Raw genomic sequence first — 13,436 nt, 5'->3', positions numbered from 1 at the left:
ACCATGCTGTCTCTTTTAATGCTTCATTTTGCCAGAGGGGATATAATCAAAACATAAACGACCATTTTTCATGCAGATTTTTTACTTCTCAGCTTCCCAACGTTAGTCCCGTCAAACCCACATCAGTCAGTGCAGCTCTAATCCTCATCTCGGGAAAAGAAAATTACTTCTATCACGTTTCCTCCTTCCATTAAGGGAGGAAAGTAAATGCTTAAAGGAACATGGAATTGGTAAAAGCTTGCGAGAACAGCCACTTGCAGTTTAAAATCCTTTTCCAGTTCTTTCTTTGCTTTCATGCTCTCATCCAAGCATGGCGCAGCTGTATCTGCTGGAGTGTGTTTAGCCCTCAAACACAGAAAGTTAGCAGCTCTTCATTGCATGGATGGCCACGTGGTGAGTTCCCCCATCCTTGCACTTGCTACGTCCTAACCCTTTTACTTAGATTCCTCTTGGCTGGTGGTTGGTTGACATCCCTTTCATGCCATCGCTGATGTGCCTTTCTTACATTTCCTCAGCTCTACCTTGAAGAGATCGGGGGTAGAGAGGTAGAGCTGAAGCCTTGGAGATATACTGGTATCTCAAGCAAAACCAGCCCCTTAATATTCTCCTCTAGACTGATCATACCAAGAGTCTTTTTCAAATGTGTGATACAGATGCTTGGTGTTTTATCCCGTTGATAGTCTTGTTTCACAGGCTATAGAGCCTAGTTTCCTGATTACTTACTTCCTTTCAGTGGATGATTCATATTGACAAAATGGGTGAGCTGTACCATCATTGGGTGATGTTGCATTTTGATTTAATAGGATGCTGCGGTTGTGTCAGTGGAACAAAATAAAACACTATTGATTTCAGAGGCTTGATCTGTTAATGCTTTTGCAGTTATGACAGTCGAAAAACCAATGCATTGCTGGAAAAAAAAGCTGCTTTATCAAGACTCTTTTTGTTTCACTGACGCGTTTCAGGTCAATGCAATAATTTTCCATAGTATTTTATTACCGTGTTTCTGTAACACCTTAAAATCCTTGAGTTGCTCATGCCTGGTGTCTGTGCAAAGAAGAGACAGCTGCCAGAACAGGGATGTTTGTATTCCTGAGTAGCAAAGGCTCAAAGTGCTGCTTCTGAACAGCTTTTTCTGAATGATAGGGCAGCATAGTGCTGTTTGACTGGCCTCCGGTTAGCCTCTGGTGCATGTTCAATACTGCTTTTTTCAGAGTTTGGGACTTGCTCCAACTTAGACCTGACCTTTGTAGCAATCTTTTCTTCACAGAATCATAGAATCATGTAGGTTGGAAAAGACCCTTAAGATGATTCAGTCTGACCGTTAACCTAGCACTTCCAAGTCCACCACTAAACCATGTCCCCAAGCACCACGTCTACACAGCTTTTAAATACCTCCAGGGATGGTGACTCAACCACTTCCCTGGGCAGCCTGTCCCAATGCTTGACAACCCCTTCCATGAAGAAATTTTTCCTAATATCCAACCTAAATATCCCCTGGCGCAACTTGAGGCCGCTTCCTCTCGTCCTATCGCTGGTTTCTTGGGAGAAGGGACCAACTCCATTCACTCCCTGCCAGGATTAGAGCTCTCCTGTCTGTGTGCAGATAACCCAGGCTGTTTTGTCAGCATGCTTGCAGGTTGCTTCAGTGTAAGTTTTGTTTACTTGCACAGAGAGAACACCTCTGCTCCTTCAAGCCTTAAAAGTAGAAATAAATCCTGAAGTGCTGAAGGAGTGAGCCAGATCTCAGCTGCAGAAAGACGTTCCACCTGATATCTGAAGTTTATTACCACCTGCTGCTGTACCACAACCCTCTGGGTTTGGCCTCACCCTGTGTTTTTCGTTTCATGTGCGGTGCTGTCTGTTTCTAGAGTGGCGTTCACTCCTTCCCTCGCTTCTTATCTTTAAGCGAACAGTAAAATAAAACACGAGGGGCAAAGAATGTTTGTGCTAGCAATTCCCTCAAGCTGCTGGGGAGCGAGTGACACGTGAACATGTAAGCTTCAGAAATCAATGAGATGCAAAAGCTGAAGGGCAGGGGGATTAAAGTGTGATGGAAAGGATTTAACGGTCTTGCTGGTACCCCGTGGCCCTGCCTAGCGGCAGGCTTTGCTATAACAAAGTGATTGCTGGCAGATAATGTCTAGTCAGGTCTTAAAGATCTCATTGATGGATGATCCCTCACCTCTCCAGCCACTATCAAATGCTCCATTATCCGTATAATTAAAAAATGGCTGGGGGATTTCCATCTAACACAAATCTTTTCCTTGGGAATGAGAGTTTGTTACTTTTTGTTTCGTGGGGTAGGGAACAGCTGTCTGACTTCAGAGTCCTTCGGCGTCTTGTAGCATTGTTAGCATGTCCCTTGCAGTATCCTGAAAACCTCCAGGTCTTTCCACCTTTCTTGACAGGCCATGTTTTCTGGTTGTGTTCTTTGCTCTTCTCTGGACACTTTTCAGCTGGTCCACATCTTTCTTGACATTCAGTCCGCAGAACTTTAGTTTCCTCAACAGGTTACTCAGGGGAGATTGTGGAGTCTCCCTCCTTGGAGATATTCAAAAGCCATGTGGACACAGTCCTGAGCAACCGGCTCTAGGTAGGTCTCCTTGAGCAGGGTGGTTGTACCAGATGACCTCCACAGGTCCCTGCCAACCTCAGTCATCCCGTGAGTCTGTGATATGAAGCTTTGCTAGTGTCACGATTTTCCCAAGGTTCAGTGAGAGCTTAGTATGAGTTGGCAGTGTGCCCAGGTGTCCAGGAAGGCCAATGGCATCCTGGCCTGTATCAGCAGTAGTATGGCCAGCAGGAGTAGGGAAGTGATCGTGCCCCTGTACGTGGCACTGGTGAGGCCGCACCTCGAATCCTGTGTTCAGTTTTGGGCCCCTCACTACAAGAAGGATGCTGAGGTGCTGGAGCGTGTCCAGAGAAGGGCAACGAAGCTGGTGAGGGGTCTGGAGCACAAGTCTTCTGAGGAGCGGCTGAGGGAACTGGGGTTGTTTAGTCCGGAGAAGAGGAGGCTGAGGGGAGACCTTATCGCTCTCTATAACTGCCTGAAAGGGGGTTGTGGCGACGAGGGTGTTGGTCTCTTCTCCCAAGTAACCAGCGATAGGACGAGAGGAAATGGCCTCAAGTTGCGCCAGGGGAGGTTTAGATGGGATATTAGGATAAATTTCTTCACTGCAAGGGTTGTCAAGCATTGGAACAGGCTGCCCAGGGAAGTGGTTGAGTCACCATCCCTGAATATATTTAGAAGCCGTGTAGAGTAGATGCATTCCTTAGGCACATAGTTTAGTGGTGGACTTGGCAGTGCTAGGTTAATGCTTGGAATTGATAAACTTAAAGGTCTTTTTCAACCTGAATGATTCTGTGATTCTATGAGTCTATTTAAATACACAATTTCAGAGAGGAGGGAGAAGTACTTTTTGTAAAAGTCCAAAAAACTTTTGCTAATATGAACAACACGAATATTTCCCCTGACATGGTGTCCTGAACTCAGCAAAATGTATTCCCTTGTCTGTTTTTTTTAAAGCATAAAGCTCTGTTTAGGGCTGACGTTTTGACATGGTGGTGGTTTTTACAATTCTTACAGCAGGATTAGGACTTCATTATTGATTAGTATTTAACACTTGTATCACCTACATGGACAATATTAAGGACTAAGCCGTATAATTATAATTCTTTGAAATAATTCTCTAAGTTTCACTCAATGGGAAAAATGCTCGACTAGATATCTGCCTCCACAGAAATTAGAACTGCCTGAATTAGACCAATGAATGAATAAAAATATTTTTTAATGCCATGTGCATACAAGTTCTTAGCAAAATGACACTGTCTATAGCTGGGTTAATTAAAGACATGTGTTTCTCAGCTCGCTCTCTTGGCTATGGATAAAATACCGACCACTACAGCTGCTCACTCTGCTGTGAGCCATTAGCTTGTGCTGAGAGTTGTACCTTGTGTTACACTGAGAAATACAGAAAAAGAAATTCTTAGAGGAGCATGTTTAACAACTTTTTCCATGTATGCCATGTCAGTACATTAGAAAAACAGAAACCATGTAATCTAAGAATTTCCTCTGGCTAAAGAAACCATGTTTTAAATTATTTTAAATACCTAAAAAACCCCACAAAACTTCAATGAAGTCTTTTCCCTCCTGGGAATGGTTGCCTCTGGTAAATTTGTCCTGCACGTATTTTACTGTGGGGTAAGGCTGCCATAAATACAGGGTCTTGTGTGTCAGCAGATGTCTTTATCTGTGGGTAGTCTTTTATTTACAGTTAAAATTGGTTTGGAATTTCTAGCTTGCGTCTTGCCTTTGGTGCTGGTTTTGTCCACTGTCCACTGCTGCTGTCCTCTTCCATCCTATGTGAAATGTGGCCTTCCTGAAGGCAGAGATCAAGGGTTTCCGATACGAGACATACGAACACACGGATGGGTGTTTCTTTTCATAGTGGTGTAGCCCTTAACAGACCTGCAACCTCAGTGCAGTTTGTTGAAGTATGTGATCATATTTTATCAGGCAGACAACATGCAGTTCTCATATGTACTTTTCTACTTCCCCGGCTTTCTACACTTAGGGGTATTTTTATTATTTGAACTTATTTTATACGTTCAATAATATATTAATTTGGATTTGAAGTCAAACCTCACGGCCACCTCTGGAACATCAATGTGCTTAGGAAAATTTCTTCAAGAAGCTCATAGGTACCTTTAGCAGCTGTTAGCAAGTTGCTGAGAGTTCAAAGGTTTGAATTTAGATATGCCAAGAGGTAAAAATGCTGTGATTAAATCTCTATGGGCTATTTGCAGTAGAAGGTTCCTTCTGTTTCTTCTCTGTGAACAGCCCGTCTGCACATCAGGGGTCCACCCCGTTTCTTGGGCTGGCACTAGCAATGGCACAGCCACCCCAGGAGCAGATCTGCGGTGATCCCAGGAGTTGTCCCACTGACAGTCAACCCTGCTGCCTGCACACCCTCAGGCCTTGCTACCTGTCAGAGATCAGAGAGGATTGAGGTCAGACACTCCATGGTGCGGGTCCTTCCAGGCTGCTGCCAGATCTGGCAGTCCAAGGCTGGGCAGACGCCATCGTCTGCACCCATCCTTTTAGGTACTGGAGTATTAGCCCCAAAACAATACAGGTGCAGTCAACATACGTGCTTGTTTCTCTCCAGGGATTCAGGTCGAGGTGCTTGCTCCCAACCCCGGATCCTCCATGCCCAGGAGAGAGCAGTTTGTGCTCTGATTCCCCTGCCAGTACCTAGGGCTTGCTCCCTCCCTGCAGAAGCAAAGCCCAAGGCTTTGCTCTGGGGGAGGTTCCAGTTCAAAGCCATGTTTCACTCACCTGAGCTGCAACCAGGTGGGATGCTGGGGGCAGAAGGGGAAGGCGCATCTGCTTTTCCTTGAATATCCAGTGGTTTGAGAAATCTAAAGAAATTAGTGTAGGAGCAGGAAGGATTTTAGGAAGTTTCGATTGCTTGCCGCTTGCACTGATTTTTAAGAGAAATATTCTAATAAGCCCTAAACCCGATTTGGTGAAACTGGCAACATTTATGCTGGCTCTGTTGAAAACAAAAAGGCCAAATTTCACCCAAGTTTGGATAAGTACGCACTTAAAACTGTATCATGGCAAGTGGTGTAACAGACATAGTATTTAACATACATATCTAACTAATTAAAAGTTATTATTGAATGTATTTTTAATTAGTTGTTAACTGCACTTGATGCACATTGAGCTACCAAAGTCCGTATCGGTACTGAATTTTTTGTGCATGTGATAGGATGAATGTGATGGGCAACAGTTTGTTTACAGGTACAAATGGATAAGATCTTAAACTTTCCCAATTAAAGTTTATGAACAAACTGTCTAGAAATCTGTGCATCTTTTGCAGATAACGACTGGTACCTCTGCCACGTGACACTCCTTGCCCCAGAAGAGGAACTTCTGTCCTGGGGCATGTACCCATACCCCTACCTGGCACGTGTCGATCCAGACGCCCGAAAAGGCACTCTCATCTACCAGCTTGTCGCATATTACAGTAACAGTGAAAACACCAGTGCTGGGATAACTTACACACTTATTGCAGGTAGGTTTATTTGGGGCAAGAAAAAAAAGAAAAAGTAAACTTCTGTTAAATTGCAGATTTTTCGTAATTATTTCCCATTTCATCATTTTGTTGATAGATTTTTATCCCTTGGGGAATCCTTAAAGATACAGCAAGTAGAAGCTAGAGGTGCTTTAGGTAAAACAGATGTGTGGATGGAAATCTTTCTTTGCTTTCCTCCTATTTTGAAATCGATTGCAGCCTTATGGTTACCTTAAGGCTCCATTTCTCACCTATTCTTGTCTCTCTTACGCTGCACCAGTCAACAGAGCATGGTGTGAGTGAGAGATACGGTGCACAACTGGAGAGGAAAAAAGAAGCGCATGCGAGGACATAGGCAGACGAATTGAGGATGGCTTGCCTTGAGATACTGAAGATGCAAATGTTCTTGCCGTGGGGCAATTTTCAGACCAACTGTGTGCATATATTGATAGGTGGTGAAGAGCGATTTCGAGTAGATAAGGATACTGGTATTATCATGACAACTGGCTTGCCTTTGACGTGGAACAAGGAGTATGTGGTTACTGTGGAAGCCACCGACGAGTACGGCAACAAAAGCCCCTACGCTTCCATTTCCATCCTGGTGGGCTCCCGACCTCCGCAGTTCACTAACATGTCCTACAGTGTGTTTGTCCCTGAAAATACTCCAGCAGGAGAAAAGTAAGTTGTACTTTGTTAGGTGAGCTCCCTCCCCGCAGTCTGAGAGGAACTTCACAGGGCACAATGAAGTGACATTTTTGTGTTGTTGCTTTCCAGGGCTATGCATATGTGTTTGCCTATGACACTTTAAAAATAGTGTTGTGTTTTCTAAACGAAATGATGCCTTTTCTGGTGCTTGAGAGTCTCCAATGTGGCACATGGTGTAGTCTGGGATGCTGGAATTCTGCTGAAATTATTATTTTAATGCTCTTGGGGTCTTATTGCATTGCATTGTGAATTAAAACAGCCAAACTACTGGCTATGCATCTCCTGGAGCGCTTCGAGTGCTTGAAAAATACTGTCTTTTAATTAACCAGATTTGGAGTTGTTTGCATCCCGTTTGACTTATATTTAAATTTTTAGAAAGGCAAATCATTGCCAGACTCTTGAGATAACAACAACTTTGTGTGAAGTGCAAATAGATACAGCTAAGTCTCCAAGGAGCTCTGTGGTTGCGTGAAGAGTAGCTAAGCCAAGCCACAGTGGGGAGATGCTGCTGAGCTGGCTCTGGTTTTATTGTCACTGTTCAGCTTCTTGAGAGCAGAATGGGCTTTTAAGGCACCGAGTGGTGGAGCGGTGCCATAGGGCCTTTAAGGAGTAGGAAACCTCAAAATAAGCTGATGGAGTAGGAAAAACTGCTGGAGATGTGCCACTTACTCCTTAAAAGAGACTGAATGAGGAGGAGGAGGGAGATTTGTCTCCTTCCCTGGAGCATTCACTAAGATGGACTTAAAGTATATTGTCACGCTGGCCAGAGACTGCTGTGAGAGATGGAGCTTCAAAGCATAGGTCACGGTACGGAGGCAAACATTCATTTCATGTCCTGACAAGGGGGACAGCAGGGTCTGGAAAGGCCCTGTGTTTCGTGGGTTTCCCATCCATCTCTGAACCAGCTCGTTTTCTGAATATACAGCTTCAAAGGAAGTCAAAAGTATAGTGACTCGGTTATCTCTGTAACTGAAGCTAAACCAGTAACTGCTGTCAAGTATTTGGAAGGGTACAAAAGGGAAGAAAAAGATGTTTTCATGTTAGTAGGGGGTAGAAATGGATTGTTATCCTAGCTATGTCAGGGTGGGCTCCCTATAGCACGGGGATTTCCAGTCTAAATGAAAAGCAAAGCCAAGCATTGACAAAGTGAGCAATTCACCTTTTGTCATCCTCATCTTCCTCTTCTAGGTGGTCAGGAGACAGCTTCTGTTGTTGTTGTTTTGAAGCAAAGGGTTATTCTCTCATTCTTTACAGAGTAGCAGTTGTTGAGGCTGTTTCTTTCCAGAGCCAGCCTCTTTCATACACTCTGCTGACGAACCCCAGCGGGCTCTTCAGGGTGAGGCAGGAGAGCGGGGAGCTCAGCCTGACCCACCCTGTGGACTATGAGAGCGAGCACCACCTCTATCACCTCTTACTGAAAGCCGTGGAAATTGAGAGCACTCTTAGCAGCGTGGCTGAGGTACGTGGTTCACTTTGCTTCTTACCCACTGTCTCTGCAATCTTCATTACCTCGTTAGTGGGACCAGTTGTACACAAGGATAGCCTAGAAGACTCATGAAGATGCTTGACAGGGAGGAGGCCTTATGGTGCAGGCGGAAGGGTGGGCTCTGCTCTGGGCTCAGATCTAAGCTCTGTGAAATACCTCTTGGTATTTCTCTTTGGCTTTGCCTCCCATCTGCTTGGAAGTGGAGGAGGTAATACTTCTGTGTGTTACAGGAGTAGCGTGAGCAAAAGTTTAGCACCGGAGATGTAAGGATGGGACAGCAGCAAACACAATGACTGCCCAGGCGGTGTCCAGAACGAGATGCCTGTTTTCCTAAGTGCAGAAACTAAAATGTCCCCTCAGCATATCTTTTTGTCTTAGGTCATGGTCCATATCACCGATGAAAATGACTGTTCTCCCGAATTCCAGCACTCCATTTACAGCAGAGACAACATTCCTGAAACCATTCCTGTTGGCACGTCTCTACTGCAAGGTCAGGACCATCCCAGTACCTTTCGTTTCAGTCTTGCCATGAGCCTGCTGGTTTATGTTACATGTTCATGTTCTTACTGTGAGGAAGCGCTGCCTCTTCCACAGCAAGCACTGCCTCTGTAAGATGTTGATGGCTTTTAGGTACCCTGGAAGTAGAGTTGTGAGTGTCTTCAGGTGAGGGCCACTGTGCTGTGTCACACAGCTGCCCCCAAGGAGGGATCCAGTGTTATCCCAAGATCAGTTAAGGCAGCTGAGGGGCAGTGACTTAGTGGATTGCCATAGCTTGTTTCCTTTAAATCTTGTAGCTGTCTTTTAACTCAGCTTGGTCATCTTTGTGTGCCCTGGAAGGGCAACTAGTTTTACTTTTCTTAATGTGTTAAGGAAAAAAAGAGTCTTTTAAATGGGCAGCTAGTTTTATCAAATAGGTATTAATGCTGTATAATCAACTTACAAAGTGTTAAAGGAGAAACCTTTGGAAAGCCTGTGAACTTTTATATTTATGGTTGTGGCTTACCAGTCATCATTCCATTTGTTGTGTTTAACATGGCCACATATCACTTGCACATAAACCCTGAATGCACAGATGACATTTTTAGAGGCTAGAATAGTATCCTGTTGAAAGATAAGAGCTGTTGGAAACAATTTTAAGCCCCAAGTCCCAACCAAAACTTCAAGGTCACTCTTGAAATACTGTGGTTGCACAAATAAGGAGTGAATTTGGATGATGCTGCACCTCTTGTCTCAGCCTTCAGAGTCCAACAGACAAGGAACAAAAGTCCATTCTCCAACCTGTTTTACTGGTGTCAGTTAAATGCCTTCAAAGATGTCTCGAGATCTGACGTTGTCTGTCATGATGTGACACATGGCACAGGTGTGTTCTGCTTAAAACTGGGAGAAAGCTTACAGGCTCGTTGTTGGTATTCAAACAAAGTAGGGGCAGGTACTGGGGTAGTAACAGGAGCATGGGCTGAGACTTCAGGGTGGTTACGAACCATGTAAGAAAGGGGAAGTGCCTAGGCAAGACTTTGCAAAAATTTACACGTCTAAGATGTATCTTCTGAAGACAACGATGTAAATGTCCTGATCGAAGCTGAACAGCTGCAGGTTGCAGTGGTGATAAGAAGCGTAGCTTCCCTTGTGTAGCCACATGCAGATAAGAGGGCTGCAGGGACTGCTTTTGCTAAACACTTGCCAAGAGAGTTCAGAGCCTGCTGTAGCTCATTTTTTGGCTTCATGGCTCTTGGAAGAAGTAAGTTGATTGGAATGGTCAACTCCTTAAATTCCTAAGTATGTGATTTTCCTTAAAGAGGTGAATGCTCTTCTAACCAGGAGACTTGTACAGCTGATCAAAAGTCACCCAGTTGTGGGAAAAAAACGTATGCCCCGTGTCCAAAGCAAGCAGAACAGCAGAACGGCAAAGCTGTGCAATTGCATCCCATTTGGTTTTCTTTCCATATGGGGTACATTTCAAGAGAAAGAACCTTCTTAGAAAAGAAAATGTGAGGTGGAAGTACAGTGACAGTCAGTGAAAACGGGTGGGTGAGCACTCATTCAGTGTTGGAGGGCAGGTTAAGTGTTGGTAGTGGCTGCAAGGAAGCCGTATGTGCAGTCACCGGTACCCTGTGCTGGATGAGTGCTATGCCACTAACTCTGACTGCCAAAGCTAGTGTCATCTCGGGGTGGGGGGAAGGGAGGGAAAGCAGCTCTTACCCTGGCTATAGTTCCTTGAGGGGTGAGATGTTGCAACCTCAGAATATCCCACAAACAAAAATAAATGGCAATTCGAGACAGCCTTTGCCATTCTGTGGCTCACTGGTTGCTATCAATGGCAGTGAAAAAGATAATGTGATATATGCCACTTGTTAAAACTGTGGATGATGTACATGTAGGTTTTAGTCAACCATTTTTATTTTAACACACTCAAAGTCTGGCTGGTATCATGTTTGCAGTGCTGATGCTACGCTAGCTGCGTCAGCCTGTCTACTTAGTCATTACGGGCAGATTGATGCTCGCTGCATGTGCTTTAAGATGTCTGGATGCAAACAAGCTATGATCTGAAAAGCATGGAGGGATGCTCTCAGCAGGGGTTAGCGTGCTCCTTCAGCTGCACCACTGTGCCAGGAGAGCAAGGCTTAAAGTTGTAGCTGGCAGCTTTATGCTAAGATACTGGGCTTTGAGCTGGAGTTACCATGCACTAAGCTAGCTTAGAGCATAGGTAGAGCTAGCACAGACCCGTTTCTGGTTGCTATGTGGTCCTTGAAATACCTTTGCAAAGCAGATCAGTTTGCCGGATGGAATGAAATGGAAGAGGAATGGAATTCCCAGTTGCTTTGGGGAAGTAAGGCATGTTTTTGTCATGTACAAGTAAGCATCATGTTCCCTGTGTGCCAGACATCTGGGGAAAAAAAAAAGTATGATTGTTAAGCACATAAAATGTGGTTTTGTGAATGGTTACAACATCTCTGTAACGACTCTGTAGATTAAATCAGAACTTTTCAAGTCAAATATGTTTTTCACTTTCTGCGTGTCTTTTCTAAAAACAATACTTAACCACTAAATGTAATGGTTTTAAGTCAGCTTCATTTCAATCTTTCTTGAGTTTTTAATATATTTCATCTTTCAGTACAGGAAGAGAGTGATTAACTCTAAAGCCCTTGGTTTTGTAGTCTATAACACACCCGAATATTTATTAAACAGCAGGATTTTGAGAGATGTTAAACAAAATGTTACAACCACCCTAAATGTAGTTTTAGACAGAGATGAGTAACTTTCCACAGGCAGAAGTAGTTGAGTTTTTTGCAACTAAGTAGCACAGCATTTCAGTGCTCTTTTTTGAAATCTTTTTCTTCCCCTTTGAGGGGAATTAACCTCTTTGAGTTAATATTCTGATAGTGATGGGTCCTTGTTTGTTTATTTCATTTTTGGATGACGCTGTAGCTGTCTGCCAGGGTGTCCATGCACTGCAATCGCTGTTCCGCTTCCAAAAGGCCTTTGCGCTGCCTCGATGGCTGGATCTGTATCCTCCTGGTAGAATAAGGAGCTTATTTAATGCCACTGTGGGTATGAGTGGAAACCTCATTATTGGGCTAGAAAAATGGCAGGGTAATTAAAGAGGTGAGCTCCTGCTCTTAAAAATCGCTTTTGATACTACGTTGTGAGCTCTAGCTCTTTGTTCTGCTGAGTTGGTGCTTCTGAGCAGATGGGACACCCGAGTCCTGAATAAACACTTGCTAGGGAGGAATGTTTAATCACTCTTTGTACCTTGAAGCACCAGGTAATTAAAAAGTACTTTAGCTATAACATAGCTGGGAGCTAATTAAATTTGAAAGGCATCCCCAGAGAGAGTGAGGACACAGTTTATGACTGCTAATGTTCTACCAACGTGCGTATTGATTGTGCGGTGCGGTAATTACCAGTGTTGACTGCTATTTGTACAAAGCATGTTGTGTAGTATTGGGATCACGGCTCTCCTGCAAACGCGCCTTGCTGCGCTCGCTCAGGCTGGGGTTGGGGGGGAGACTTGTTTTGCTTTTTTTTCTCCCAGCCTCCTGCTGAGCTCCCAGACTCTTACCACAAAAATGAAGCTTTTACGGGTAAAATAGATTTAGGTAACGGCTGTTCTAAAAAAAAAAAACAGTATCTCAATTTGACTTCATAGGAAATAGCATAACCAAACCTCTTCTGCAGCATGACCGTTCTGTTAAATGTGTTCTCTAACAGTGCTTGCAACAGACTGCGACTCTGGCTCCAACTCCGAGATCACTTACTTCATCCAGAGCACTGATTTTTCCATCACGCGTCACGGGGTCATCAATTCTAACCAGAGGCTGAACTTTGAGCGAGCAAACCATATGTATGAGTTTGTGGTGATAGCTGTCGATAAAGGACATCCCCCTCGGACAGGGACGGCGTCTGTGCGCATTCGAATGGCCAATGTGAATGACGAGGCTCCTGTCTTCTCCCAGTCCGTGTAAGCCAGCTTGAACGCCTGCTTTGGTTTTCACAGATGCTGTTCGTGTGTGTAACCTTAACAACACTTGGCTAAACGGTCACTTGTTGTTTTGTGCAGCTGTAAGAACTGGTTAAATCAAGGCTAAATTTGTATGGAGAAAGGCTTTGGAAGTTGGCTCTTCATTTCTAGATTTTATAAAAAAAAAACAAACCACTGGTTGTGATACCAGCATATTGACTTTATATTTATAGGGAGAGAACAGAATGAATAAAAGACCTAAGTCTATAGGGATTTTGACTGTGTTGACTTCTAGGTCTCAAAGTGATTGTCCATGTATAAATGTATGACAGATAAAGATGGTAGTTAGCAAACATTAAACCTTAATTTTTTCATCAGTGGATTGTATTATGAGCTAACTTCATAAGGCCCTGTTTGTTTAAAATACAGTCTTTTCTTTCCTGGAGGGATACAATTTCTGTTTTTTGCATAAGTTTAAAGTATGGATATGTTTTAAATACGAAACATAAATACAGTAATTTACAAAATGGTATACTGATTTACACCATCTCTGTAGTAGCTGATGCTTTCCATTAGTACACAGGGACATAAGAAATCCTGCATGACAAATATTAGTCCTGTTTCTCATCTTTAGGGGGTAAGTGATCCTGGTTTGCAGTGCAATATAGTATGGTACATATTGATATCTTCCAAAAGATCTCTGGAA

The 13,436-nt window shown here is 43.8% G+C and overlaps 1 protein-coding gene across 1 annotated transcript in view; it reads left to right on the top strand.

Moving 5' to 3' along the window:
• The window catches only part of LOC309417852 (neural-cadherin-like), a gene marked incomplete at its 3' end in the record, with an annotated part of 61,648 nt that overhangs the window by 11,786 nt on the left and 36,426 nt on the right, over positions 1–13,436 (top strand). The window contains exons 2-6 of the mRNA XM_082015424.1: positions 5,886–6,080; positions 6,533–6,758; positions 8,040–8,244; positions 8,650–8,761; positions 12,481–12,730. Coding sequence (XP_081871550.1) covers positions 5,886–6,080; positions 6,533–6,758; positions 8,040–8,244; positions 8,650–8,761; positions 12,481–12,730 — 988 coding nt within the window. The remainder of the gene's footprint in view (positions 1–5,885; positions 6,081–6,532; positions 6,759–8,039; positions 8,245–8,649; positions 8,762–12,480; positions 12,731–13,436) is intronic.

Source organism: Phaethon aethereus, assembly GCF_964289735.1.
Source record: "Phaethon aethereus genome assembly, chromosome: 2".
NCBI lineage: Eukaryota > Metazoa > Chordata > Aves > Phaethontiformes > Phaethontidae > Phaethon > Phaethon aethereus.
This window is presented reverse-complemented; position numbering and strand designations above follow the sequence as displayed.